The 24,958-nt window shown below is 63.3% G+C and overlaps 3 protein-coding genes and 1 long non-coding RNA gene across 7 annotated transcripts; 1 reads left to right on the top strand and 3 right to left on the bottom strand.

Annotated features, from left to right (window-relative positions):
• Nucleotides 1–589: 589 nt before the first annotated feature.
• Nucleotides 590–9,407, bottom strand: LOC119003100 (uncharacterized). The gene is made up of 3 exons (XR_005069874.1): nt 9,397–9,407; nt 7,036–7,042; nt 590–752 (listed from the first exon to the last, which is right to left on the bottom strand). It is a non-coding gene; the product is annotated as an uncharacterized LOC119003100 (long non-coding RNA).
• Nucleotides 9,408–10,700: 1,293 nt separating this feature from the next.
• Nucleotides 10,701–14,344, bottom strand: RFNG (RFNG O-fucosylpeptide 3-beta-N-acetylglucosaminyltransferase). The gene is made up of 8 exons (XM_037068838.1): nt 13,978–14,344; nt 13,567–13,615; nt 12,981–13,083; nt 12,751–12,904; nt 12,411–12,499; nt 12,166–12,331; nt 11,686–11,771; nt 10,701–11,609 (listed from the first exon to the last, which is right to left on the bottom strand). Exons 1-8 carry the CDS (start codon nt 14,248–14,250, stop codon nt 11,531–11,533), a joined length of 999 nt encoding a protein of 332 aa, XP_036924733.1. The 5' UTR covers nt 14,251–14,344; the 3' UTR covers nt 10,701–11,530.
• An 8-nt stretch (nt 14,345–14,352) lies between these two features.
• Nucleotides 14,353–18,731, top strand: GPS1 (G protein pathway suppressor 1). Of its 4 annotated transcripts, none has more exons than XM_037068571.1 (14): nt 14,378–14,425; nt 14,596–14,799; nt 15,250–15,342; nt 15,683–15,864; nt 16,183–16,347; nt 16,428–16,563; nt 16,652–16,729; nt 16,901–16,958; nt 17,268–17,353; nt 17,540–17,634; nt 17,730–17,835; nt 17,917–17,997; nt 18,075–18,212; nt 18,279–18,731. In XM_037068571.1, the coding sequence occupies exons 1-14, from the start codon at nt 14,393–14,395 to the stop codon at nt 18,486–18,488; spliced, it is 1,665 nt and encodes a 554-aa protein (XP_036924466.1). In that variant the 5' UTR covers nt 14,378–14,392; the 3' UTR covers nt 18,489–18,731. The 4 variants fall into 4 exon arrangements, with proteins under 4 accessions (XP_036924475.1, XP_036924470.1, XP_036924466.1 ...); XM_037068570.1 differs by having other exon boundaries at nt 16,898–16,958; XM_037068580.1 differs by lacking the exon at nt 14,596–14,799 and having other exon boundaries at nt 14,353–14,425.
• A 231-nt stretch (nt 18,732–18,962) lies between these two features.
• On the bottom strand, nt 18,963–24,958 carry DUS1L (dihydrouridine synthase 1 like). The gene is made up of 14 exons (XM_037068761.1): nt 24,289–24,958; nt 23,335–23,580; nt 22,809–22,917; nt 22,328–22,378; nt 22,043–22,155; nt 21,494–21,576; nt 21,229–21,332; nt 20,860–21,004; nt 20,515–20,611; nt 20,346–20,431; nt 19,835–19,980; nt 19,611–19,648; nt 19,417–19,492; nt 18,963–19,326 (listed from the first exon to the last, which is right to left on the bottom strand). Exons 2-14 carry the CDS (start codon nt 23,569–23,571, stop codon nt 19,187–19,189), a joined length of 1,425 nt encoding a protein of 474 aa, XP_036924656.1. The 5' UTR covers nt 23,572–23,580; nt 24,289–24,958; the 3' UTR covers nt 18,963–19,186.

Below are 24,958 nucleotides of genomic sequence, written 5' to 3'. Positions count from 1 at the left end.
CCTACAGATGTAGGCATGCATGAACGCTGGCTTCCCGGCATGAGCTTTTCCGTTCTGTGGGTCACATGGGGAAACCTAAAGCCGTGGCCCTGAGGACCTTCTGTGGCCAGTAGTAGGATACTGGTGATTGCAGGCCTCCAGGGTCCCCTGGGGCTTTGGGCCGAGATACATGGACAGGCTGCAGGAGGTGGCCGGGGGATCACAGAAAACCCCTGAAGGACAGCAAAGAACGTCCTCCCCGTCAGGCCTGGCCCTGTGGTGTACCCCACACCTCCAGGCGCCAGACAAGCCCGCTCTCTGCCTTGGATCTTGACCTCTGCCTGCCCGTGGCAAGGGAGGAACGGCCCCCAGCTTGTCTTTCCAGAAAGGTGCTTCTGCGTAGATCTCTTCAGGGGCTTTACCCTGTCCCAGAATGGCGTCGAAGTCCTTCCTCTTGTCCTGGGATCCTTGTTGGGCTGGCTGGGCTACCCCAAGCTGTGGTGCCAACCCTGCTCTGGGAGGTCCCTGGGCGGGGCACAGAGCCCAGAGTGCCCTCACACTCCCCACCCCCACTCTGCACGCTGCCGGGGAGTCACCACACCAGCCCCTCCTGCCCTGCTCCCTTGCCGGGGGTGGATGGACACTCTACTAGTCGAGCCAACTGGCCGCCTCAGGCCTCGTTACATCCACACTCGGCCTGCTAGATGGCACAGGCCATGCGAGGACCTGATGCAGGCCAGCACCACTGAAAACCCGCGGGCCTGCGAGACCCTCTGTTGAGTGGTCCCCACGCCTCTCTCACGCCCACTGCTCCCTTACCCTTCTCATCCCCCCGCCTTGCCCCCACAGGCCCAGCCCGGCTCACCCAGCACCCCACGTTCACCTTGTGTGGCCCCAGCTCCAAGGCCATGGTTTTGGTCAGCATGGTCATTGCACCCTTGGTGGAGCCTGTGGGGAGGACAGCACCCAGCACCCTTCAGGGATTCAGCCTTCTTTGCAGGGAGGCCCAGCACCAGAGCACAGAGCGGGTAGGGGTACAGGCTGAGCAGAGAGACAACGCACTGTAGACAGCTGGGTTGGGAAAGGTGACGTAGGCTGTTATGCTGGAGACATTGACCACGGAGCCAGGTACTCCATGTTCGATCATGCCTAGGGCCACCATCTGGAAGCCAAGCAGGGTGGCAGCTTGACCCCAACTCTCCTCCTCCTGGGCCGAGCCAGCCATGGGGCCACACCTTCCCACCAGCTCACCCGGGACACCTGGAACACAGACCGCAGGTTCACGCTGAAGGACCTGCGGGAGGCCGGCTGGTCAGGCGGGCTATGGCCACGCCGGCCGCCTCCGCAGCAGCCCTCTGTGGGCCCCTGCACTCCCGCATCCCACCTGTTGAAGGCCTCCTTGGTGACCTCCAGGAAGGGCTGCAGCGTCGCCACGGCAGCGTTGTTCACCAGCAGGTCCACGGGGCCCACACTGCCCAGGGCCCGCTCCGTGGCCTCCCAGTCACCAGGTTCATACACGCTGTCTCTGACCCAGGACACTGTGGGAAGCATCAGCCAGTGCCCAGGGTGGTCCCAGCAGGCCCAGGAGGCATTACCGGGGGTGTGGGGGGAGGGGTCCAGGGGGCAAGCTGAGCGCCTCACCTCCTCAGAGAGGTTGACCAGGTTGGCGCTGGCGCGGCTCAGGGCCACCACCCTGGCCCCCGAGGCGTGCAGGGCCTTGGCAGTGTGGCGTCCGGTCCCTGCAGGAGAGCACCAGGCAGGCAGTGGCACACCGTGTCTGGTTTAGCACAGGGCGGGAACTGCATTTTTGCTGCTCAGGGAAGAACAGCAAGAGGGTACTGGCAAGAGGGTGTTGGTCTAGGAAGCTTGGGGGCCCAGCCAGAGGCTCAGCCAGCAGGATCCAGCCAAGGGAGGCCCCAAGGGCAGCTGCTTCCTGCTGGTCTGGGGGAGACACCTTGGCTCGACCTTCCCATCTACCCACCCTGCATCTGCACTGACCAGGAAGGAGCAGTGTCCTGGCCAGCACGCGCCTGGGAGGCCTCAGGCGCAGCCACCTTGCTCTCTACCGCAGCCCCTCCCACACCCCCGCCTGCTCACTAACACTCGCCTTGCCCTGCCCCTGACACCAGGGCCTTCAGGGCGCTGAAGCTGAGCTGCACGGTGCTGACCCCAGCCTCCGTCCAGCAAGGGGGCAGGTTTTGTAGGCGGGGCGGGGGGGGGGGGGGGAGATGTGGTTTGAGAAAGGGAGGCTGGGCCTTGGGCGTGGCTGGGGCAGCTTTTGCTTCTCTGTTCACAGGACTCTGCTCCCCTGGAAGGGGATACCCTCCTCACCAACAACCCAGAAGGTGCCAGCCAGAAGCTCCACCATGGGTTTTGGGAAATAAAATAAATTCTGGGGTGGGATATATACTTCTTCCTGGCTAGCTGGGGGCCGATGGCTGGAGTTGCCCTCTGTGGATGCTGGCCTGGGGGGCCCTGGGTGAGGCACACTATCCTTAGGATGGCTGCTCCCGCCAACCTGACCTTACCTCACCCCCAATCTGGGAACCACTGTGTCCTCCAGAGTCTTCTTCGCCTGCCCGGAGCGGGTCTGGGAGCCCCGCCTCAGTGCCCACAGGCCCTGCCTCCCTGAGGCACCCTCATTCCCTCTGGGGCGAGGCTGCAGGGACAGGAGGTGCCCGCTTGGCCCCCGCCCGCCCCTCCCGGGAACCACACCACGGTGTCAGTCCGTGGACTCTTCTGGTGGGGGCAAAGGACTCAACATGGGCTCCCACTCGATGTCACTGACAGCTGTGGGTTCTGACGCCAGTTTCACTGCAGGAAATGAGCCTGAGGGTACGTGTGAGCACCTCCCGGCCTTGGGTTACAGATTCCCAGCAGGGACGCCTGCATATGCAGGTGCAAGGGTCCTGGCAGGGCTTGTGACGTCTGCACTGGGCCCTCCAGGTGTGGCTCTGACCGACACGGAAGTGCCTGTCGCCCTCCCTCACTCAGGGCCGGACTCGGGCTGGACCCCCCAGTATGGCCCCCAGGGAAGGGCTCTCCCCAAGATCTCCTGGCCCCTGGAGGCCCAGGTGGGATCAGGCAGGGAGGAAAAGTGAATGATCAGATCGGCTTGCAAAGGTGCGCTTCACCGAACCGCTGTGAGTCGAGGTAACTTAAGACGAAAGCTCTCCTTATATCTAGCAAACAAAGATTAAAGAGCCAGTAATCCAGCAGGCCTTTGGATAACTCAGTCTTGTTCGAGGTCATTTCATTGTAAGTTAATGAGAAAGAAAACCCATTCCCAGCAGGGACCCCTGCCTGCATGGAGTGTGGGTGTCATCTCCATGTTTGTGTGGGTTTTCTCCAGGAGTGAGGGCAATTGGTGGGTCCAGATGGTCACTGCTAGAGTGCGGGTGGGGTCTGTGAGTGACCCTGGGGTAAAAGGGTATCCTGCCCACCATGGGTCCTGTTTTTCACCTTGAACTGAGGGCTGGCTCTGGCCGCCGGAGACCCTGACCTGGAATGAGAGGGTCAGAAAAGAGCCCTCTTCTACCTTGGCTGATGTAACTTAGTGGGTTGAGCACCAGGTACCAACCAAGGGGTTGTTGGTTTGATTCCCAGTCAGGGCACATGCTTGGGTAGTGAGCGGGGTCCCCAGTTGGGGGGGCTTGGGAGGCAACCACACGTTGGAGTTTCTTTCCTTCTCTTTCCACCTCCCTTCCCCTCTGTCTAAAAAAAATAAATAAATCTTTTAAAAAGAGACTTAGCTGCCTTATTTTTATTAATCTCTTCTTACTTTTATTTATTTTCATTTCTTTGAGGAGAGAAACACCAGCATGTGGTTGCCTCTTCCGTGGCCCCCACTGAGGGGGCCACAGCCCAGGCAGGTGCCCTGAGGGGGAATCGGAACCGGCAACCCTTAGCTCAGTCCACTGAGCTACACCAGCAAGATACTCTCTCTGCTTTAAAAACATGTTTTATTTACTTTTAGAGGAAAGGGAAGAGAGAAAGAGAGGGGTAGACACATCAGTGTGTGGTTGCCTCTCACACGTGCCCCTTACTGGGGACCGGGCCCACAACCCAGGCCTGTGTCCCAACTGGAGATCGAACCAGTGACCCTCTGGTTCACAGGTCAGCACTGAATCCCCTGAACCACACCAGCCAGGACTATTAATCTTCCTTACATGTAGGTATAGCTCACACTGAGTTCAAGGTTTAACATCAGAAGTAAGAAAATACAAACAGAACCACTTCATTTTTTTATTTAACTTTTGTTCAAGTACAGTTTTCTTTCTTGTATTCCCAGCCCTGCCCCCCCCAGTGCTCCCCACCCCCCTCCCATCTCCGCCCCCTGTCTTAGTTATTGTCCCTGTGTCCTTCATACTTATTCATGTGAGTCCCTCCCCTTTTCCCCTATGATTCCCTCCCCTCTCCTCTCTGGACCCTGTCAGCCTGTTCCGTATTTGAGTGTCTTTGGTTACATTTTGCTTGCTTGTTTGTTTTGTTGTTTAGATCCCTGTTAACGGTGATATCATATGGTATTTATCTTTCACCGCCTGGCTTATTTCGCTCAGCATAATACTTTCCAGTTCCATCCATGATGTTGCAAAGGGTAGGAGCTCCTTCTTCCTTTCTGTAGCATAGAATTCCATTGTGTAAATGTACCATAGTTTTTTGATCCAGTCATCCACCGATGGGCATCTAGGTTGCTTCCAACTCTTGGCTATTGTAAACTGTGCTGCTATGAACATCGGGGTGCATAGGTTCTTTTGGATTGGTGTTTCAGGGTTCTCAGGATATACTCCTAGCAGTGGAATTGCTGGGTCAAAAGGCACGTCCATTTTTAGTTTTCTTAGAAAATTCCATACTGCTTTCCATAGTGGTTGTACCAGTCTGCAATCCCACCAACAGTGAACTAGGGTCCCCTTTTCCCCACAACCTCTCCAGCACTTGTTGTTTGTTTCTTTGTTTCTGATAGCCATTCTGACTGGTGTTAAGTGGTATCTCATTATGGTTTTAATTTGCATCTCTCTGATAGCTAGCAATATCGAGCATCTTTTCATGTGTCTCTGGATCCTCTGTACGTCCTCCTTGGAGAAATGTCAAACAGAACCACTTCATAATGGAGCCGGAGCCACCTCTGGGAGGAGCTGCCTTCCCAGCACCCGCTCAGGGGATGTCGCCGACCTTTCTGGCGTGTTAGTTAGAACGGGGCCAAGCAACCTTTGGTCTGCGCCTCAATCAACACTGTGACACAAACGACTGTTTGCAAAGATAACAAAAAAGCAGGACGGCATGGCTGAAAACTAGAAAAGCTAGAAACCCTGTCTAGAATCAGCACAGCCTAGCTGGGGCGCCCGTGCCGAGCAAGCCTCCCTGCCTGCATACAGGCGGAGTCCCCCGGCCCGCTACCGATGCCCTACCTCCGTCTCCTCGGAGGGACACCGACTGGGCTTCCGCCCAACCCGTGCTTCCCCAGCAGGGATTCTTTGCTCTCAAATACATGTGGGTGCCTCCCACTTTGCCTTGTATTTTCAGGTCAACGGAAGTGTTTTGGGTCTCTGTTCAGAAGTTTGGCACTGTTTTTGTGGCCAGAAGTATGCCGTTGGAACTAAGTCTTGTTCACATCAATTAGTCTGGGTAAAAGTAACTTTGTTATCCATCTGTCACTCAGGGCCAGTTTCCAAGAACCGGACAGGGACACGAGAGGACCGGCTGTGTTTCAGGTGAGGCGTCCTTGGAAGCGCCATGTGAGACTCGGGAAAGACACAGGTTTATTCACTGAGTGGCGCTGCACTTTGCCGACACCTGGGTCGACACGGCAGCGGGGTGCTGCTTTCTCTGGGGTGGGGGGTGGGAGCCAGGGGCCCGCTCCTTGAGCACCAGAAATAAGTTGCTATTTTCTCTTCTTAAAAACAAGCCAGCCCTAGCTGGTGTGGCTCAGTGGATTAAATGCTGGCCTGTGAACCAAAGGGTCACAGGTTCAATTCCCAGTCAGGGCACACATCTGGGTTGCAGGCCAGTTCCCAGCAGGGGATACATGAGATGCAATCATACATCGATATTTCTCTCGCTCTCTCCTTCCCTCCCCCTCTAAAGATAAATTGAAAATTTTTCACCAAAAATCACCCCCGACCCCTGACCAGCTTCACGTGCTCTGTCTGTTCCCACCGCCCCTGCGCCCTCATGAGAATGGCACACCGGGGCCTTTGACGGACTCTTCTGGACTGGCCAGTCCCGGTGGTCACTTCCAGGACCCTAACTCAGCCTCGGGGGTGTGCCCTGGGGAGGAGCAGCTGGGTGCCCACGCGGGAGAGAGTGGGGGCTGCCGGGCCAAGGCGATGCTGCGGTGAGGGGGCCGGGGGGGTGGGGGGTGGGCCACGGGAGTGAAGACTTCTCAGGGCCCCCAGGGGTGCTCAGCCCGCCACACCGCCCCCTGGTGTGTCACCAGGGAGGCCTGTGCGTGTGGGAGGGCTGCTCTGGGCGAAGGCTCTGCAAGCTCAGGTCCCCCCCCAACCCCCCAACCCCCGCCGGCCGAGGCCCGGGGGAGGAGGAGGGGCTTTCCCTTGCTTTTCCTGTTTCCCACGAGAGGAGAGTCTCAAGCAGCCATTCCTGAAACTGGACCGGGGATCAGTGGGCTCTGCGGGGAGGGCTCTCCCTGGGGTGTCCCCCAAGAAGGCCCTGCTCCAGGCTGCAGGAGGAGGGCCCAGGGGCCCTGGGGAGGACAAGGCACCCAGCATAGCCAGACGCAGAAGCGTGGGGGCGGAGGCCCCGCCTGGCTGTCCGGCTGCACAGTCTCTCAGGGGCTGAGCGCCACGCCCATGGCCCACAGCCCTGCTTCACCCCTGCCAATTCCCCCTCTGCCCTCCACCCCCCCCCACCCCCCCACCCCCCCCGCATGCTGCCCTTCCTCGGAGGCCGAAGCGCTGGCCACTTTGTTTCCAGCTCAGGCAACTAGGGCCCTTGCTCCCTCCTGGCTGGCTCCCTCTACCTGCTTGGCTTCTGGGCCCAGCTCCTCTGGGGGTCACCTCTCTGGGCGACTGTGCCCCTAGTGTGGCTCTCACCCCCCACATCTGCTCTGTCAGCCATGTTTGCTCTGCCTGGAGACAGCCTGAACCCAGGGAGGCGGGGAGGGGAGCTCTCTCCATCAACGGTCCCCCGCACCACCTGGCAAAGAGAATGGTTACGGTGCATGTTTGCAGGTGAGTGAGCAGTGCACGCCCCCTGGAACAACGGCTGGTGGCCAAGATGAGCACAGGCCACGGCTGCTGCTGGCTGCCCCAGGGCCCCTGAGGCTGAGAGGGCTGGAGAAGGGCCCCGGGGGCATGAGTCAAGGTGACAGTGATAAATACTTCAGCTCCTACTCTTGGCCCGTCCCCAAGGCCAGTGAAAGTGGCTGTGCCATTGTCACAGGACAGTCTTAAAAAGGTGCTGTTGGTATTGATCCCTCCTAGACACGAGGCCACACACCTGTCAGTCCATGAACCCCACAGAGCGGCATCAGGCCAGGGGCAGGACAGGGGGGCTTCCTGGAGGAGGTGAGAGGCAAGCAGACAGAAAGCTCAAGGGGACCCTGCTGTGCAGGAAGACACAACCTGACCAGGTCAGTGGACACAGGCCACCATTCCCCTTCTACCAGTCGTGTGTGCATACACTGGAGCTTGCACATGGGGACACACACAGGTGTGGGCACACAGGAACACACAGGCATATGCATGCACACATGGGAAAACACTGCATGCACACACACACACATGCACTTGTACCCATAGGCACACGTGTGTGCATGTCACACATGGCTGTGCATTCATCTGGCCAGCAGCAGGAAGAGGGCCCTGGGTGTCAGCAGGCTCATCCTCCCTGCTGGCCTGGGCCAGTAGCCAGGCTTGGCCATGTCCTTGGCACTACTCAGGGTCATCCTGCAGGACCTCAAGGGAGGGGCGGCTGACAGCACTTGAATGACGGGTCCTGTGACAGGGCTGCTCCTGGTCTCCCAGTGGCCCTTGGGAGGGCTGGATCTGGAGCCTTTGAACGTGACCATGGCAAGGGGGCTGGGGCAGTGCTCACTCCCTCCAGGTAGGATGTTCAAAGACACACACATTTTGTTTCTTTTGGACCATGGGGATTGAAAAGACCCAAGAGCCTGCAGTCCCATCTTCCTTGGACACTGTGCTGGCCCTTCTGGTCTCAGGACCACCCTTGTGTAGCCCACAGTTGGGGGCTGTGGTCCTGAGCTGGCCATGAGGCAAGAGGTTGTCAAGAGTGAGCAAACTCAGGAGGCGCCCCGGGACCAGGACAAGGGACTCGCTGCAGGACAGAGACCCTGCCCTCTGTGTGGGAGTCCAGAGTGGAGGCCCTGCTGTGGGGCCTGGGGTGGCTGCAGGGGGTCAGGGGATCTGTCCCTCTGCAAGCCAGGTCACTGGGTCCTCAGCCTCTTCTGCCTGTTCCCCCCACGCCCCCGTCTCTCTTGGTCACATGGGGAAGCTTTGCTTTCTGTGAAAACTGTCAGCCAGCTGCCCTGGCAGACCCTGTGGCCTCAGGACACTGCCCAGCCCTGCCTCCTCTTGGAGATGCCAGGTGGTTCTGGGGCAACTGGTCCTCTGGACCCGGTGACAGAGGGGCCTGAGCTGAGGAGGTGGCAGTTTGGTCCAATCTGACGCCGCCCTGGTCTGCGCTGCGTGAATGCTGAGAGGCCGGCGGTAGGGGCGGCTTGGCTGGGGTTCAGGTCTCGAGGGCTGCCAGACCTTCTGGGTCTGGGGACGTGGGAGGTGCCTCCTGAGTACAGACAACTCCCGGGAACGAGCTGCAACCCCCCCCAGGTGCCCTGTGCCTGCCACAGGCGCGAAGGCTGTCCCAGGGTCCAGCAGACTTCGCTGGCCTCTCCTGGAGCCCCGCCCCCTGGGGCTGGCCACCCTCAGCTCTCTCCTCCGCTGTCCACACAGCCATGGACATGCCTCACCAGACCGGCATGCCCTGGGCCTGGGCCTCTCTCCAGACCTGCAAGGTGAGACCTGGCTCTTGCGGGAGCAGCTGTTTGAATCCAAGTGGGAAGTTGCTGGTCCCAATCCAATGGTGCCAAGTGGCAGCCATGTGGCCAGGCACTTAAGAGAAGAAGCCTCACGGCCTGAGACAGTACATGAACTTAGACCAAAAGAGGAGACAAATGGAATAGATTTGGCTCACAAACCATGGCAAGACCCAGCCTCGGAGACCTGTCTGTCTGAGAGGGACCGCCTCGTTCCTAGGGGTCAGCCTGCTGGTGCTGGCCAGTTCGAGACCAGTTGACAGGGCGACAGAGGAGGAGCACAACCCCCCCGCCCCCCAGCAGACTTGCAAGAACTCAGTCCTTGGAGCCCTGGCTGGTGCGGCTCAGTGGATTGAGCACTGGACCGCGAACCAAAGAGTCGTGGGTTTGATTCCCAGTCAGGCCACGTGCCTGGGTTGTGAGCCAAGTTGTGCCCCTACCACGGGGCGTGTAAGAGGCAGCCACACATGGCTGTTTCTCTCCCTCTTTCCCTCTCTTTAAAAATAAATAAATACATACATAAATAACTTTTTAAAAAGAAAGGTATTGTTCCTGGCTGGTGTAGCTCAGTGGATTGAGTGCGGGCCTGCTACTCAGACGATCGCGGTTCGATTCTCAGGGTACATGCCCGGGTTGCAGGCCAGTTCCCTGCAGGCCAACTCCCAGCAGGGGACGCAGGAAAGGCAACCATACATTGATGTTTCTCTCCCTCTCTCCTTCCCTTCCCCCCTAAAGATAAATAAATAAAATCTTAAAAAAAAAAGAAAGGTATTGTTATAAAAAAAAGACTCAGTCCTTGAAGAAGAGGCTGCAAAGAGCCAGGTTCCGAATAATAACCCAGATGTGCTTTCTGTGGTGGACACAAGACCCTCCATGCCCCCTCCCATCTAGGACACCTGCCATGGGCAAGGCCCAGGAAGGAGGGAAGTCCTTCCATGACATTAGCGGGACAGGACATGGAGCCCCAGTGGCTGTGAAGGGGGAAGAGGTGCACCGAAGGGCCACTGGAGGCCAGACGCGGGCCGTGGGGGCCGGCGGTCCATGCTGCCCGATGCAGCCTGGTGCCGCCAACGCCTCTCTCCTGGGGGCTCTATTGCCACCGCCGAGGGGAGGCTTCAGGCTTGCCGAGTCCCACTGCCCCTTGCACAGCTCCAGGCCCAGCGTTCCTCCTCCAGCCCAGAGCCCGGCAGGGCACCAAGTCAGGGGCCTTTCCCCGCTCCCACTGCCCCAGGCCCTGAGCACCCAGACGCTTCACCCCACGTGTCCCTGGGCGGTGCCCTCCTGACTGTGCACCTCACAGATCAGACAGAAAGCAGCCACGTGAACACCGGCCTGATCTGGGTATTGTCCATCTGCACTCTACACACACGCACGCCCACCACAATGCACACCTGTCCATATCCACAAAGCGCACACACACACACACCCATGTGCACAGCTGCGTATGTGTTTACACAGCCACACACCCATGGGCACGCCTCTGTGATGTGTGGAGAGAAGAGGTGCGACAGGCAGGAAAGCCGCCCTGGTGCACAGGGCCTGTCACTCCCTGCAGGAGCCTCTCGCTGGGCCTCGGCTTGCACAGAAGACTGAGGGGCTGCCGAGGCTGAGTGGGCAGGGCGGGAGCCTCTGGGGGCTGCAGCTGGGTGCTGGCGGCCTGCGCAGAGCGGAGCTGCCAGGAGCCCCGCTGGCCCGGGACAAAGAGCTGAGCAGCAAGGAACAATCACGCTTTTATTCACTATGTAACAGCACAGCGAGAGGCCAGGGAGGGGCTGCAGGCCCGCACCACCCTCCCCTTCCCAAAAGGCACTGGCAGGCGGGTCAGGTCCGCGCAGGCCCGGGGCTGTCCCACCTCGGGGCCACATGGAAGGCTCCTGTTTCGTGGACTTGGAACTGGGGACAGAGGACCAGCACGAGCACCAAGTCAGAGCACAGGAGTGCCTTTGAGGGGTCTGGTGAGGGGTCTGGCCGAGGAGTCTTGGCCAAGGGGCCTCCCGGCAAGGGGGCCTCTACACGGAAATCCCAAGGGCACAGCTGACCAGGGGTGGGGAGGGGTGGGGGTGGGGGGCAGTTCTGCCTTGAGACCACGGGTGTGGGGAGGGCAGCCGCCCTGAAGAGTTGAGGCCTCTGAAAAGAACTCCATGAAGGACCCTGGTCTGGAGCCCACTCCTCAGGGCCTGGCCTGCCCAGGGCTCCCTCTCCAGCAGGGAGAGTCCTGGGCACTGGACACCAGCCCCCTCCCTGCCCCAGACCTGGGTGGGGGTGGGGTGAGCCTCTGGGGCTGGGCTGGGCAGGGCAGAGCAGCAGCCCACCTACGAGCATCTGATGTGGGCAGGGCAGGCAGCGCCGACCCTGCTCCCCAGAGTGCCTGGTCACTGGTCCTGCCAGGGGCTGTGGGGAGGCCTGCAGGGCAGGTCTTGTCTGTGGGCAGCGCCAGTCTTCCTGGGCATGACTGTGGCTGTGAGCACCTAAGGGAGTCGACCGAAGCCAGGAAGGAGCAGGCACTGCCCAAAAGCCAAGCCCTAGGTCAGGCGCCGAGGGTCACCGAGAGATGTCACCCAGCTTCTGCACGGGACACCAGTCTGTGTCCGGGTAGAGAAGGCAGTGGACAGACTTAAATCTGAAAAGGGGTAGGTGGAATCAGGGCCACGGGAAGGGTGGGCTGGCTCCGGAGCCCCTCCCCACGGCCCACTCACCGTGTGGGGTCCTGCTGCAGGCTGAAGGCTCCAGCCACATTCACCACGTTACGTGGGTTCTCGGGACCCCCATAGCTCAAGGTCACCTACGAGGAAAGAAAGAGGACTCACCCCCTATCCCCCCTTGCAGCATCCCCAGCCCCCTGAGGATCCAGCCAGGAGAGCCCACTGGGCACCCTGAGCAGGTCTGAGCAGTACTGCAGGGGACAGGCTGAGCAGTGCAGTCAGCACAGAAGCCGCTTCGGGGAGGCAGCTGGTGCCCCCGCCCCAAAACGACCCACTGTCCCCGTGCCTTCCTCTGGGACTCCCATCGCTGCCCAGACCACTGCCCGCTGCTTGGGCCTGTCTGCCTGGGAAAGCGCAGGAGGTGCCCTTTGCACACGAGCCCCCACCACACCTGGGACCCACGCTGGCAACGTGCAAATCCCTCCCTCAGCTGGGAGACCCTCCAGGCCAGGCCCCCACACGCCAGAGGCACACCTGCTGGAGCACGGTGTCGGGCGGCAGCCTGCGCAGGTTCTCCAGGTGGGAGTGGAAGAGCAAGCTGTGCCGCAGGCGGGCCCCCAGCATCCCCTCCGCGATGTAGCCCACTGTGCAGTCGTCCGGCAGCCTCAGCCGCTCCGCTGTGCTCATGAAGCTACCCAGGCTGTGGGATGGGGCGGTCAGTGCCTCTCCGGTCCTCAGCCCCCTCCCTGGGTAGCTGGTGCCCCTGTGGTCCCCCTCACCTGGCCCACGGGCTCATTTTCAGGGCGAGGCCTCTGCTGAGGCAGAACCCGGCCCCCCCGGTAGCAAACCAGAACTTGACAGTGGTCACCTGGGGAGGAGGGAGCCACCAGTCAGAGCTCCTCACCCCGATTCTGGACACCAGAGTGTCACTTGTGACCCAATCCTTAGCAGCTCTGGGTACCAGCAGCAGTAGCTCCTGGGCCCGGAAGGGATGGGGCTGATGCCACCTAGTTGCCTTGTAGCCCCAACCCCTCCCATAGGACCTCCCAGCTTGCCAAGCCACTGCAGTGTCCCACACAAGTGGGTCTGGCACCTGCCCCTCCCTGGCCCCGTGCTCACGGTGCCACCTCCCTGGACCCGCTCAGTGGCCTCGATGGGGTGGTCCAGGCTGGGCCGTCCCAGGTAGATGTCCTGGCTGGGGGAGAAGGCAGACAGCAGCTGCAGCAGGCCCTCGGCGTTCACGTAGTTGTCGTCGTCCACGTGGCAGAACCACCTGGGGGCAGGGTCAGTCTCAGAGTCCCGGCCGGGTGTGAGGCTCCAAGCCCCCCAGAGGCTCAGCCACCACACACTTGCGCCCGGACTCAAGGAACTTGTCGTACTCCACCGACATCTTGCAGCACAGTGCCTGGCGGGTGTGTGCAGCTGAACAATTGGTGTTGATGACATGGCCGCCTAGGGGGTTTAGGGGGTGGGGGACACGTGAGGGCCAGGGCCAGGGCCAGGCTGGCCGCCAACCCACCCCACTGAGACCAGGGTGAGACGTGGCTGGGCCCCAGCAGCCGTGTTCTGCTCCAGGACCCGCGGCGGTCTGACCGCAGGCCTGGCTTGGCCGCACCCAGCGACCCTGTTGTTGAGCCCTATGGCCCAGACAGGCCGACGACCACCTGGAATCCCCCAAGTGCATGCACAGCGGGGGAATGGCCCAAGGGGGGAGTGACCCAATTGGCTGGGCTTCTCCAGGGCATGTGGAAGCCTGCAGGCCACAGGAGTCAGAGTGGCTGGTGGGTGGGGCTGTGGGTGCCGCCCTCCACCAGCTGGTGACCCTGAGCAGGTGACTTAACCCCTCTGAGCCTCTCCAGAGCAGGGAGGCGCACGGCGCTGGACCAAGGACTGAGGGAGGAGGGGCACTGGGCATGCTGGCCGGGGGGCACTCACCTCCCTGGAACTGCAGGTCAGGGTCGTCTCCATCCGTAAAGATGAAAGTCTAGGGACAGACCACTTGTGAACTGGGCCTTGGCCCCAGTGACTGAGGGAGAGGCTAGCAGGGCACCTCAGGATAGGTGTTTCCAGGCCGGACCAAGGCTTGTAGGTGGGGTGGGGGCAGGTGGTATCCCAGCTCCAGCCTGCTCCCACCCTCAGCAGGTCCAATGCCTTTGAGGCCAGACCTAAGCTCAGAGAAGTTTCCAGCGTCTCGGCCTTATATCAGCTTAGGAAGACACACCCAAGTTTAGAACCCAAGAAGGAATAAGAGGAGGTGAGCACTGGGGGTCCCCGAGACTCAGGACGCAGGGCCAGGCCACTCTGCTAGGGACGGAGCTGGGGTAGGTGGCCAGGGGCGAGGCCCACCTGTCGGCGAGCCCGGGAGATCCAGGTGCGCAGCAGCAGCCCCAGGCGCGGTCCGTGGTTCTTCCGGGTGGTCTTTACCGCGATGAAGACGTCCTCAGGCCGCAGGCGGGGGACCGGGGCGCGGGCGGGGGCGGGGGGCGCGCGCGGGCCGGGGCCGGGGGTCGGTGCCGCGGGGGGCGCGCGGGGCAACGGTAGCGGTAGTAGGAGCAGAGCAGCCAAGGCCGCAGCCAGCGCGAGGCAGGCCCGACACAGCACCACCCGCACACGGTTCATGCGGCCGCCGACTGGCCGGCAGCGCCCAGGCCGCGCGCGCGCCGCGGCCCCTTTAAGAGCCACCCTTCCCGCGCCGCGACCCGGAAGCGGCCAGCCGCGCTGCCCCGGAAGTGGACGGCGCGCCGCGGCGGGGTGGGCGAAGATGCCGCTGCCGGTTCAGGTGTTTAACTTGCAGGTAACCAGCCGCGGCCGGCGGCCCCCCCCACCCGCGTCCCAGTCGCCGGGCCGGAGCCGAGGCCAAGGCCGAGGCCGGCCGAGCGGCCCGCGCGCCCCGCCCCGAGCCTCGCAGCCTCCCGCGCGTCGGCGCCGGCAGGCCCGCCGCGCTAACGCTCTTTCTCCCCGCAGCAGCCAGCCAGCTCTGTGTCAGGGTCGGGGGGTGCAGAGAGTCAGGACAGAATGAGGGATAGCCCGGCCCCCAGCGCGGCCGCCGCGTCCGTGACAGCGCTGTGCCCCGCGCCCCCCAGCAGTAGGGCAGACGTCTTCCTGCCGGGCACGGCCGGGGACTGCAGCCTGAGCGCCAGCCTGTCGGCCTGTACGCTGCTCTATGAGGTACCGTCCAGGACAGGGGCCCGGGACAGCCAGCCAGCCAGCCAGCCAGCGAGCCGGCAGGCGGCCGCCCGCCGCCGGCGCCCCGGGACCCTCCCGGCCGCGGTCGGCGCCCGGCCCGCGGCGGCACTAACCCGCACGGCTGCCAGGGCTGCTCGGGTTGCTCCCGGGTTGAGGTCGACCCCGCGTCTTCCCTGTGGCTCGGAGGAAGCTGCATCAAGAAGGTGGCTGGGAACGTGTAGGGACCCTCTGGGCTGCCCTGCTCTGCAGATGGGCGGTTAGAATCTGCCCCGGCTCCTCTCTAGGAGCCGCTGGTCCTGCTAGGAGCCCTCCGGAGGGGCGGTGCTCGAGGCGGGTAGAGAGGGCCAGCAGAGCTGGGCTCAGGGCACAGTGAGGGTCTCTCACCTGCCCTGGGCAGTCCCCTGCTCGAGCTGACAAGGTGCCACGTTGCAGGGGGCCGTGGAACCCATGCAGATAGATGTGGACCCCCAGGAGGATCCTCAGAACGCCCCTGATGTCAACTACGTGGTGGAGAACCCTACCTTGGTAGGAGCCTTGGTGGGGGTGTTGGTATTTCTTGGGGTCCAGGCTGTGTGCCCCACTTGGGCCAGGTCTCACTGTAATCCAGAGACCTCTAGGGTTTCCAAATGCCCTCACATGGTTGCTAGCTCAGGATCCTGCACCACACTTCTCCCCCGTGGGACAGATGGGTCCCAGGCCACCTGCACTTTGAGTGTTCCAGCCCAGCCTCATGGGTGTGGGTCTACACTGGAGGCTCCAGGCCTCTCAGACACGGGGAAGGATCAGCGCTCTGGCTGCTGCTCCTGCCTCGCCAGCCGGGACTCGGGCCTGGGTTCCTGCCTTGCACAGTCTCCCCCACCTCCAGGACCTGGAGCAGTATGCAGCCAGCTACAGCGGCCTGATGCGCATCGAGCGCCTGCAGTTCATTGCAGACCACTGTCCCCCGCTGCGGGTGGAGGCCCTGAAGATGGCCCTGTCCTTCGTGCAGAGGACCTTCAATGTGGACGTGTACGAGGAGATCCACCGGAAGCTCTCGGAGGCCACCAGGTGAGGCCCGGGCCTGGGCCAAAGGCGGCAGGCCTGGCCTGCTGTGTCCCCCTCAGGGTCCACCTTGTGCTGCTGTGACGCCGGCCCCCCTTTGTGCAGTCACTTATAGCAGCACCCGTTCAGCACAGTGGCCTTCCTTGTGGAAGAGGTGCTCTCTGCCCTCAGTGCACCCACACCGCTTCTCCCATGGGGCTCCCTCAAGGCTGCCCCGTGCTCCCTGCAGACCGGGTGCTGCCCCCGGAGCTATGGCAGGGCAGGGGCTCCTAGGAGGGGCCTTCCGACTGCCACATCAGCCCTGATGGCCAGGCCCTCCCTCAGGGACCTGCAGAGCACGCCGGATGCCATCCCTGAGAGTGGCATGGACCCCCCGCCACTGGACACGGCCTGGGTGGAGGCCACGCGGAAGAAGGCCCTGCTGAAGCTGGAGAAGCTGGACACAGACCTGAAAAACTACAAGGGCAACTCCATCAAAGAGAGCATCAGGTGCCACCCGGGGCAGGAAGCAGAGGGGTGGCCAGGCCAGGCCCACACCGGGCAGTGTCCGCTCACAGCCTGTCCCATAGGCGCGGCCATGATGACCTAGGTGACCACTACCTCGACTGTGGGGACCTCAGCAACGCCCTCAAATGTTACTCCCGAGCCCGGGACTACTGCACCAGCGCCAAGCACGTCATCAACATGTGCCTCAACGTCATCAAGGTGCGCCCTGCGGCGGGGGCGGGGCCAGCGGTGCCCTGGGCCAGTGGGGAGGGGCACCCTAGGCTGAGCCCGCCCCCTCACCCCCCAGGTCAGTGTCTACCTGCAGAACTGGTCTCACGTGCTGAGCTATGTCAGCAAGGCGGAGTCCACCCCTGAGATTGCAGAGGTAACCCGTTCCTGGCCCATCTCCTCTGACCCCTGCTGGCTGGGCGTGGGCCTCATCCTCCCTCCCATATTCCCTGGCTGTCCCTGGCAGGGGGTCCCTGGGGTTGGCCTGAGGGTGGGGAGGGCAGGGAGGGCATGAGGGGCTCACAGGTGCCGCCTTCCCCTGCAGCAGCGTGGGGAGCGGGACAGCCAGACCCAGGCCATCCTTACCAAGCTCAAGTGCGCCGCAGGTGAGGCCCCGTGCTGCCCCCATAGTGGGCAGCTGTCCTCACGCGGCGCAGACCCTCAGACCCCACACACAGTCCAGCTTGTGATCTGTGGTTAGGAGTGCAAACAGTGCCTCTGAAAGCCACTGTCCAGGCAGTCCCCCGGTGGGTCCCCAAAGTGGTAACAGCAGCTGTGCTGGCTTCCTGGGTGCCTGACCCAGGGCAAGTGTCCTGTGGGCACCCTTGGGTGTCACTCATCTCAATGGCCAGAACTTCTGTCCCTGGAGCCAAGAGCCCCAGGCAGGCTGGGCCCCACCTTCCTTTCCACCCCAGGGCTGGCTGAGCTGGCTGCTCGCAAGTACAAGCAGGCAGCCAAGTGCTTCCTGCTGGCGTCCTTTGACCACTGCGACTTCCCCGAGGTGAGGGGCGGCGATGGAGGAGCCCTCACTGGGCCTTGGAAGTGGGGAGGGCTTGCGGCTGACTCAGTTGGGCTTCTCTCCCAGCGGGGTCCAAGGCCTTCAGAGGTGGGGGCTGGTCGGGAGAACATGCTTCCTCCCTGGCTTCTGTCCAGACCAGCAGTGACCCCAAGTCTCTTCTTCCTTCAGCTGCTGTCACCCAGCAACGTGGCTGTGTATGGTGGCCTGTGCGCCCTGGCCACCTTCGACCGGCAGGAGCTGCAGCGCAACGTCATCTCGAGCAGGTGGGGCCCTGGCCGCCGTCCCCCAAGGCCCCCAAGGCGGGCGGGCGCGAGCAGGGCGGGCGCAGGGGCAGCCCTGCTGAGTGTGGCTCCCGCAGCTCCTTCAAGCTGTTCTTGGAGCTGGAGCCCCAGATCCGAGACATCATCTTCAAGTTCTACGAGTCCAAGTACGCCTCCTGCCTGAAGATGCTGGACGAGATGAAGGTGAGGGGCTGGCCTGCCGGGGGCAGCCTCTGGCGGGGGTGGGGGGTGGGGGCGGTGGCCCTGACCAGCCCCCCTTGCCAGGACAACCTGCTCCTGGACATGTATCTGGCCCCCCACGTCAGGACCCTGTACACCCAGATCCGCAACCGTGCCCTCATCCAGGTGAGTGGGGGGGGGGCGCGCAGGCCAAGGTGAGGCGTGGGCTGGGGCCCCGGCAGCTGACGCCCTCCGCTGTGCAGTATTTCAGCCCCTATGTGTCGGCCGACATGCGCAGGATGGCCACGGCCTTCAACACCACGGTGGCGGCACTGGAGGACGAGCTGACGCAGCTCATCCTGGAGGGCCTCATCAGCGCCCGCATCGACTCCCACAGCAAGGTGGCGGCAGGGCCGGGGTGGGGGTGGGGGTGCCCGGGCCCCGCTGACCTTCCGCCCGCCCTGCAGATCCTATATGCCCGGGACGTTGACCAGCGCAGCACCACCTTTGAGAAGTCTCTGCTCATGGGCAAGGAGTTCCAGCGGCGTGCCAAGGCCATGATCCTGCGGGCGGCCGTGCTGCGCAACCAGATCCACGTCAAGTCCCCGCCCCGGGAAGGGAGCCAGGGCGAGCTGACACCGGCCAACAGCCAGTCCCGGATGAGCACCAACATGTGAGGGGCCACGACGCGCCTCCAGGACGACCCGCATGCTCCACCCACAGCCTGCAGACTCGGACTCCTGGGCCCCTGCTGCCAGCACTTCCGGAGGGGCCCCTGCCGTGTGCCCAGGGCACAGGGGTCAGCCTGGAAGGAGAGGAGGGCCCGCCCAGGGCACTGCCTCCCTGTCCCCCTACTCTGGCACCCTCCGGGGCTGCAGGCAGTTGTGAGTCTTAGTCCATTAAAGAGCAGCCTGAGAACACCCCCTTCGCACTGTGCCCTCTGTGGCGGCCCTGGGGTCCACTCTGGCCCCACACACTCAAGTAGCAAGGCCCCACCTGGGCAGGGTGACGCTTACACCCTCCCGGCTGCTCAGACCAGGGCCATCTCTGGGCTCGGAGGCCAAGACAGGAGGCTCCCTGCCAGTCTCCCTGGTCTCCCAGGCCCTGTGGACCCCGTCTCTATACGCAGCTGCAGCTGCAGCATCACAGGCTGGCTCTGCATGTGTCTGCGGAGATTTATTGTCCAGTTTGAGTGCACACAGTTGTGAGGACGGGACAGGCCCAGCCTGGGGCCCTACTTGCTGTGCAGCTCTGGGCCCCGGGGCCGAGGGGACTGTGAGCTCGTCCTTCCATGTGAAAGAGCCGGAGGTTCCCTGAGTGAAGATGTGTCCTTAAGGGGACTTGGAGGGGCAGTGCATTGGCCTCCACTGGCCCTTCAGGCCAGGGCACTGCCCACAACCTCAGGGAAGCCACCTGGGTCCCCAGGCCCTGCTGGCTGTGACTCCTGCAGCCGGGGCTGGGCCGCCTTCCAGGCCAGAGACTTCTCCAGTTTGGTTTTAAAGAGCAATCCGTGACCTGGTGAAGAAGGGGGGAAGGGCATGGGGCTGAGAGGGCCCACAGGCCCGGGGAGGGGGTCATGAGGTGGGGGTGGCTGGTGCCCCTCACCTTGGCAGTCTGCAGTCTCTCTGAAAGCACGCTTCTTGCAGCAGCCACGGCACAGGTTGAACACACATCTGTTGCCCTGGGCACAGAAGAGCCAGTGAGCCTGCACCAAGGGGGCTGCACCCCTTGGGTGCTGGGCAGCCCTGGGGTCCAGCCGCCGCCCTTCCCTGGGCAGCATGGCTGAAGGGCCAGCTCACCTTTGGGTTTCCGCACTGGTCGCACTTTGCGTATTTTGCTGTGGAAAGCACACACAGGTCCTGGGTGAGCGGTGCACTACTTCCACGGCTGTCCCAGCCCCATGTAGAGCCCCTTGGGCATCCCTGCCTACTGTGGCTCCCGAACTCCAGGGCCTGTCTCACCCCGCCCAGCCCAAGCCCCCAGGCTTTTCCCACTGCTTCGGGCAGCAGCTGCATCAGCTCACGCTTCAGCGAGGGGTCGAAGGTCTTGTGGGGGTTCCGCAGCTGCTTCTTCTGCTTGTTCTTAGACAGGGTGTCTGCACCGCCCTCCTCCTCCTCCAGGGCCCGCTTGCTGCGGGGGCCCGTGCTCTCCTGGCTTGCTTCCTTGGGCCTGAGAGGGGAGGTCATTGGGCAAACTAGGGGACACCCACAAGAGGGCACCCAGCCATACCCACAGCAGCTCAGCCCCCCCCGCCCCCCGCCCCCCCCCGCCCAGGGCTGGGCCAGCATGGAGGCCGGGACACTGGGGTTCCAGGGTCTGAGCCACTGAGCCCAGGCAGGGCCATGGCCACAAGCAGCACCTGGCTTCACCTCTGAGAGCCCAGAGGAAAAACTGACCCAGGATCAGAGGGAAAGGAGAAAAAGATTCAAGGCCTCAGCATCCACAAGCAGGGAAGACGTGCCTGAGTTCTGGGGGGATGGGGCGGAGAGCTGTGCCCTGCCTGACTGCCCCCACCCCACACCTGGGGCACTCACCCTGGCCGGAAGTAGGGCTGGCAGATCCAGTGGAAGAAAGGCAAGCCACCCGAGGGCTCCTCCCCCTCCTGCCTGCACATGTCCTCCTGCAAAAGCCCCGAGGGCCCTCGGTCACCAGCCCAGCCCCACCCTGACGCACGGGGAGGCGCCCAGTCCCCCCTGCACATGCCTGGCACCGCAGCTTCAGCTCCTGGCTCACGGCAGCGACGCCCTCCAGGGTCTTCACCTTGGCGAGCTCCTCTCGGAGCTGCTGGTGCACCTGCAGCCTGAGACAGGCGCCCCAGCACAGTGGGCCGGGTGCCCAGCTCTGGGCCCCTAACCTGAGCCCTGGGCAGAGGGGAACTGCCCCTCTCTTTTCCAACCCAGGCTTCCCACCTGACCTCACTGTCACCAGCCCTTTGAGGCCAGACTTGGTGGCCAATGATCCTAGTGACACCTCTAAAGACCCCGTATCACAACCGCCAATGGCCCAGACGGGCTCAGACCAGATGGCACCGGCCGGGGGCCGACTCACGTGTGGTGCCACAGCTTGAAGAGGTGGGCACGGACGCAGGACAGGGGGCAGGGGTGCTGGCGCACGAGGTCCAGGTACTCCTCGGCCAGCTCCCACACGGCGGGGCTGCGGCCCTCGAACAGCGCAGGGTTGTGCAGGTTGCCCTCTGCAGGGTGCAGAGAGGCTGAGACTGAGGGCGCTCATGTTCCTGGAGGGACCCCCCCTTCCCATGCCACGTCACACGAAGGACAAGCTGCCGCCCAGCCCCAGACCAGCCATGGCTGGGAGCTCGGGACTGGGCGAGGACAGCTGGACAGCTGAGCCCTTCAGCTGGGCCAGCGGCGTCACGGTGTGGACTGCCCCGCACCACAGGCGGCAGCGCCCACTCACCTGCACTCATGACCCCCTGCACGCCTGTGTCCTGGATACAGCGTTCCACATCTCGCAGGCACTGGATGTTCCCGTTGGCGAACACGGGGATGGACACAGCTCTCCTGTGGGGGCGGGAGGGGCCCTCAGGTGGGAGGAGCCCGGACCCCCCCCAGCCCCCCAGGATAGTGCTCAGCAGCCAACTCAGCAGGTGCTCCCCACCCCACCCCACCCCCGCGCCCAGAGTGCCGAGGAGCACGTCCGGGGCCAGGCTGCCCCCACTCACCGCACGGCCCTGATGTGCTCCCAGGACGCAGTGCCCGAGAGGGGCCCCTTCTGCTCCTTCGTGCGCCCGTGCACCGTCAGCAGCTGGGACACAGCAGTGCTGGCTCAGACGCAGCCCAATCCCAGGGATCCCCCCTGTGGCTTCTGGGCACCGAGCTCCATGCAGAGTGGAGGAAGGGCTGCCCTGGGCCTGGGTCTCTCAGGCTCTGTCCCTACCAGATACCGGGCAGGGCGCCCCTGGGCTGCACATGAGGCCAGCTGATGCTCTGGGGTACGACCAGGGTACAGTTGAGAAGCCTAGTCCTCTTCGGGGGGGCCAGGCACGCCCACTGCCCTAGGCCAAGGCATGAGGGAGGGACAGCTACCTGACCCCAGGACTGGTAGGGGTGGGAGGAAGGCCCGGCACCACCCCCTTGCTTAGTACTTCCCTCCCTCTCGAGAGCAACAACGGGCGCCCTCATCAGGGCCTCAGGGTCGCTGTGGTTCCTGTCCACCCCCAGAGGGTAAGCTGTCTCAGGGAGCAGAGCCCCCCCAGCCCCCAGCCCCTCACCTGGCAGCCAGCTTTCTCCAGCATCTGGGCGTACCGCACCGTCTTGTCAATCTCTGGGAAGACACGAATCTTGCACGTAATTGGGACAGAGAGCTTCTCGTGGGCCAGCTGAACTGGGGCAAAGGAGAGTTGCCTTCTGAAACCCATCATGCATACCGCACCCTGTGGGTCAGGCAGTGGGGACCCGCAGCTGAGCCCCCGAAGGGCTCCTCTGCCAGTTACCACCCCCTGTCCCACCCCCCACACACGGCCCCATTGCCCGCAGGCGGCTCAAGGCCGACTCACTCATCCTCTGGAGCAGGTCCCACTCCTCCTGCAGAAAGGCTCCATAGTGACCTGCGGGGACAAGCACAGTCCTCTGCTCTCCTCCCCCTCCCGTGTCCTCACAGGCCACGAGCCGACCTGCTGGGCAGGCCTGAGTGCCCTGCGTGGGCTGCGCACCGTCCCGAGCCCTGGGCTGAGACCTCCCTGAATGGGTGTCTCTGGCCAATGGTCACTGAGCTGCCCCCGCTCCAGGGCACTAAACGACAGGCCGCCCCACGTGGTCTCTGACACGCAGCTGCTGCTCGGGCCCGGAGGAGGGAAGGCTGGTGCCTCACAAGGGCCACTGGCGCTGCACGGCACCAGGCTGACGGGAGTCTCCTGTGAGCACATGTTTACCCAGAGGAGCCCTATGACTCCCAGGCGCTTGGCAGCACCCTGTTCCCTGCCCCCTGCTGCTTCCTGGAGCAGCTGTGGATGCCAGGCACCCCGGCCCTGCACTCACCCCGTTTTGCGATCATTTGCGGGCAGCCCAGATTCAGGTCGATAGCATCACAGTAGTCCTGCGCCAGGAGTCCCGCCTGAACAAACACCTCCGGGTCATTGGCACAGAACTAGGAGGGACGGGATGGTCACTACAAATGTGGGCCAGGCTCTGCCCCTGGGGCAGACTAGAGGATGGCCTCCTGTCCCCAGGGCTTGCAAAGCAACTCAGTCGGACCCATGCCCACGCACCAGACTGACTCTCCACCATTGGCGAGAGCCCGGCTCACAGACTCGCTGAGAGCAGAACCATTTGTTTGCATGGTTCTGACACGAAGGCAGCCTGAGACCCAGCTCACAGGGGTGGCACGGGGCTGTGGGTCTTTCCCAGCAGTCTCGCTGTCCATCCGCCAGGGTCTGAGCCACGACCCAGGAAGAGGTCAAGCTCTGGGAAAAGCTTCCATGGCCCCCCACCCCGCCCCTCCTCTCCCTCCAACCGGGGCCGAGGAGAAGGTGCTCCCAGGTGTTGAGGAGCCAGGCCTGCGAACCTGCACGATGAGGGGCCGGTCCTCGGGGCACACCTCGAAGTACAGGTTCTCCTTCCGGTAGTTGGCATCTCGGACAAAGACCTGGGCGTGCAGCATGGGTGTGTAGCACAGCTGGGCCCCGTGGCGGCGACTCAGCAGCCTCCAAGCCAGCTCGCTCTGGTCCACCATGGGGGCCACCACGTGGCGGGCACCCCCTAGGGTGCGGCTCCAGAACTCGAAGCCTTGCAGCTTTGGCATCTCTCCACACTGTGGGGGGAGAACAGGGGCTCAGTGATGACACGGAGCCACATGGGCAAGTCATTCAGTCCCTGAGCCTGGGCCCTCACTTCTTTTTCCTGGCTGGGCTGGTATGGGGTAAAGATGGCAAGACCACCCCAGTGCCGTCACTCCCCACGGAGACCTGGGCAAGTCATTCAGTCCCTGAGCCTGGGCCCTCACTTCTTTTTCCTGGCTGGACTGGTATGGGGTAAATGAAAACCATGGAAGCAGCGTCTCAGGGGGCTCCTGGCCACTGCAGGCCCGCACAAAAAGAAGCTGTAATTACAAGGCCTGGGGATCTCAAAGCGGGACCACCCAGTGGGGACATCTCTGAAAATGGGAATCAGGGTGACCCTTTTGACCAGCCTCTTGGGTGACGGGGTGGGACCTGGCCGGGTCACTAGTGAGTTCGGGGGCAGCACTCCCCACCTCCCGGAGGGACCCGCCCCACCGGCCCAGGCGGGATCCGACCCGACAGCTCTTACTCCAGGAGACTGGGCCCGCGATCGCTGAGCAAGCCCGCAACTTTAGGGACCGAGCGCCCAGCTGTGCGTGGAGTGCTTTTGGAAACTGAGATTATATATAAAAAACTATCTAGATGTCACCGGGGTCCCCAAGCACGCAGGGCACACGCAGCCCCCATGAAGGAGGAGCCAGGCGGCGGCAACCCCAAGCGAGGCCCTGCGGAAAACGTACCTGAGTTGGCCGAGCCTGGGCGCCCACCGGTGGGGTCCTCCGGGTGGCGTGCGGGGCTCCGGGTGCGCGCAAGGTGCAGGGGCCGACTCCTCAGGGCCGCCGCCGGACTGCAGCCGAGCCCAGGGCTCCTGGCCGCGGCTGCCGGAAGGTGCGTCCGCCACGGCGGTCCGGGCGGCCCGCGGTGCAGCGGGAAACGCGTCCCCGGGAAACTACGCCCGGCTGAGGAGGGGCCGAGCCGCGGTGGAAGGCCTGCTCGGGATCCGAGGTCTGAGGCCGGAAGTCGACTCGGCCCCCAGCGGAGTCCCGGCTGTGCCCACTGCCCGAGCCCTGGGGATTTGCTGGCCCCGCCGGCGGTCGCTGAAGCCGGTGTCAGTGGGGTGCCGCCCGCCGCCTGGGGTAGAACCCAAGCCCGTGTTCCGCCCGAAGCTGAGGTCGCAGAAAGTGGGGACCGCGGCTGCTCGGGGACCGGTGTTCAGGGTCCTCTCCCCGACCCGGGCCCCGAAAACCGCCACGCCTCACGACCCTGTGGTTCTCTCCTGCCTCAGTTTCCCCGGCGCCTCCTGCGCGCAGGTCACGGCCCCGCGGCCCAGCGCTGTGCAGACGGGTCCGGGTCGCTGAACCGCAGCGCCCGGCAGAGGCTCTGGAGCAGCGGCGACAGTGCCGTCGCGCA

The sequence above is a fragment of the Sturnira hondurensis genome, unplaced genomic scaffold (assembly GCF_014824575.4).
Source record: "Sturnira hondurensis isolate 20B ecotype Veracruz unplaced genomic scaffold, ASM1482457v3 Scaffold0001221, whole genome shotgun sequence".
NCBI classification, from domain to species: Eukaryota; Metazoa; Chordata; class Mammalia; order Chiroptera; family Phyllostomidae; genus Sturnira; species Sturnira hondurensis.
This window is presented reverse-complemented; position numbering and strand designations above follow the sequence as displayed.

Excerpts from the sequence above, each read along its gene's own strand:
- DUS1L (XM_037068761.1), bottom strand. The coding sequence starts at position 23,571 with ATGCCAAAGCTGCAAGGCTTCGAGTTCTGGAGCCGCACCCTAGGGGGT. Across the intron at positions 22,379-22,808 it reads GCAAATGATCGCAAAACGGG|GTCACTATGGAGCCTTTCTG; the intron begins GTGAGTGCAGGG and ends TTGTCCCCGCAG. Across the intron at positions 21,577-22,042 it reads TGGAGAAAGCTGGCTGCCAG|CTGCTGACGGTGCACGGGCG; the intron begins GTGAGGGGCTGG and ends GCTGTGTCCCAG.
- RFNG (XM_037068838.1), bottom strand. The coding sequence starts at position 14,250 with ATGAACCGTGTGCGGGTGGTGCTGTGTCGGGCCTGCCTCGCGCTGGCT. Across the intron at positions 12,500-12,750 it reads GGGTCCAGGGAGGTGGCACC|GTGACCACTGTCAAGTTCTG; the intron begins GTGAGCACGGGG and ends CCTCCTCCCCAG. Across the intron at positions 11,610-11,685 it reads CTGCAGCAGGACCCCACACG|ATTTAAGTCTGTCCACTGCC; the intron begins GTGAGTGGGCCG and ends ACCCCTTTTCAG.
- GPS1 (XM_037068570.1), top strand. The coding sequence starts at position 14,393 with ATGCCGCTGCCGGTTCAGGTGTTTAACTTGCAG. Across the intron at positions 14,800-15,249 it reads CCTGTACGCTGCTCTATGAG|GGGGCCGTGGAACCCATGCA; the intron begins GTACCGTCCAGG and ends GCCACGTTGCAG. Across the intron at positions 15,343-15,682 it reads TGGTGGAGAACCCTACCTTG|GACCTGGAGCAGTATGCAGC; the intron begins GTAGGAGCCTTG and ends CCCCACCTCCAG.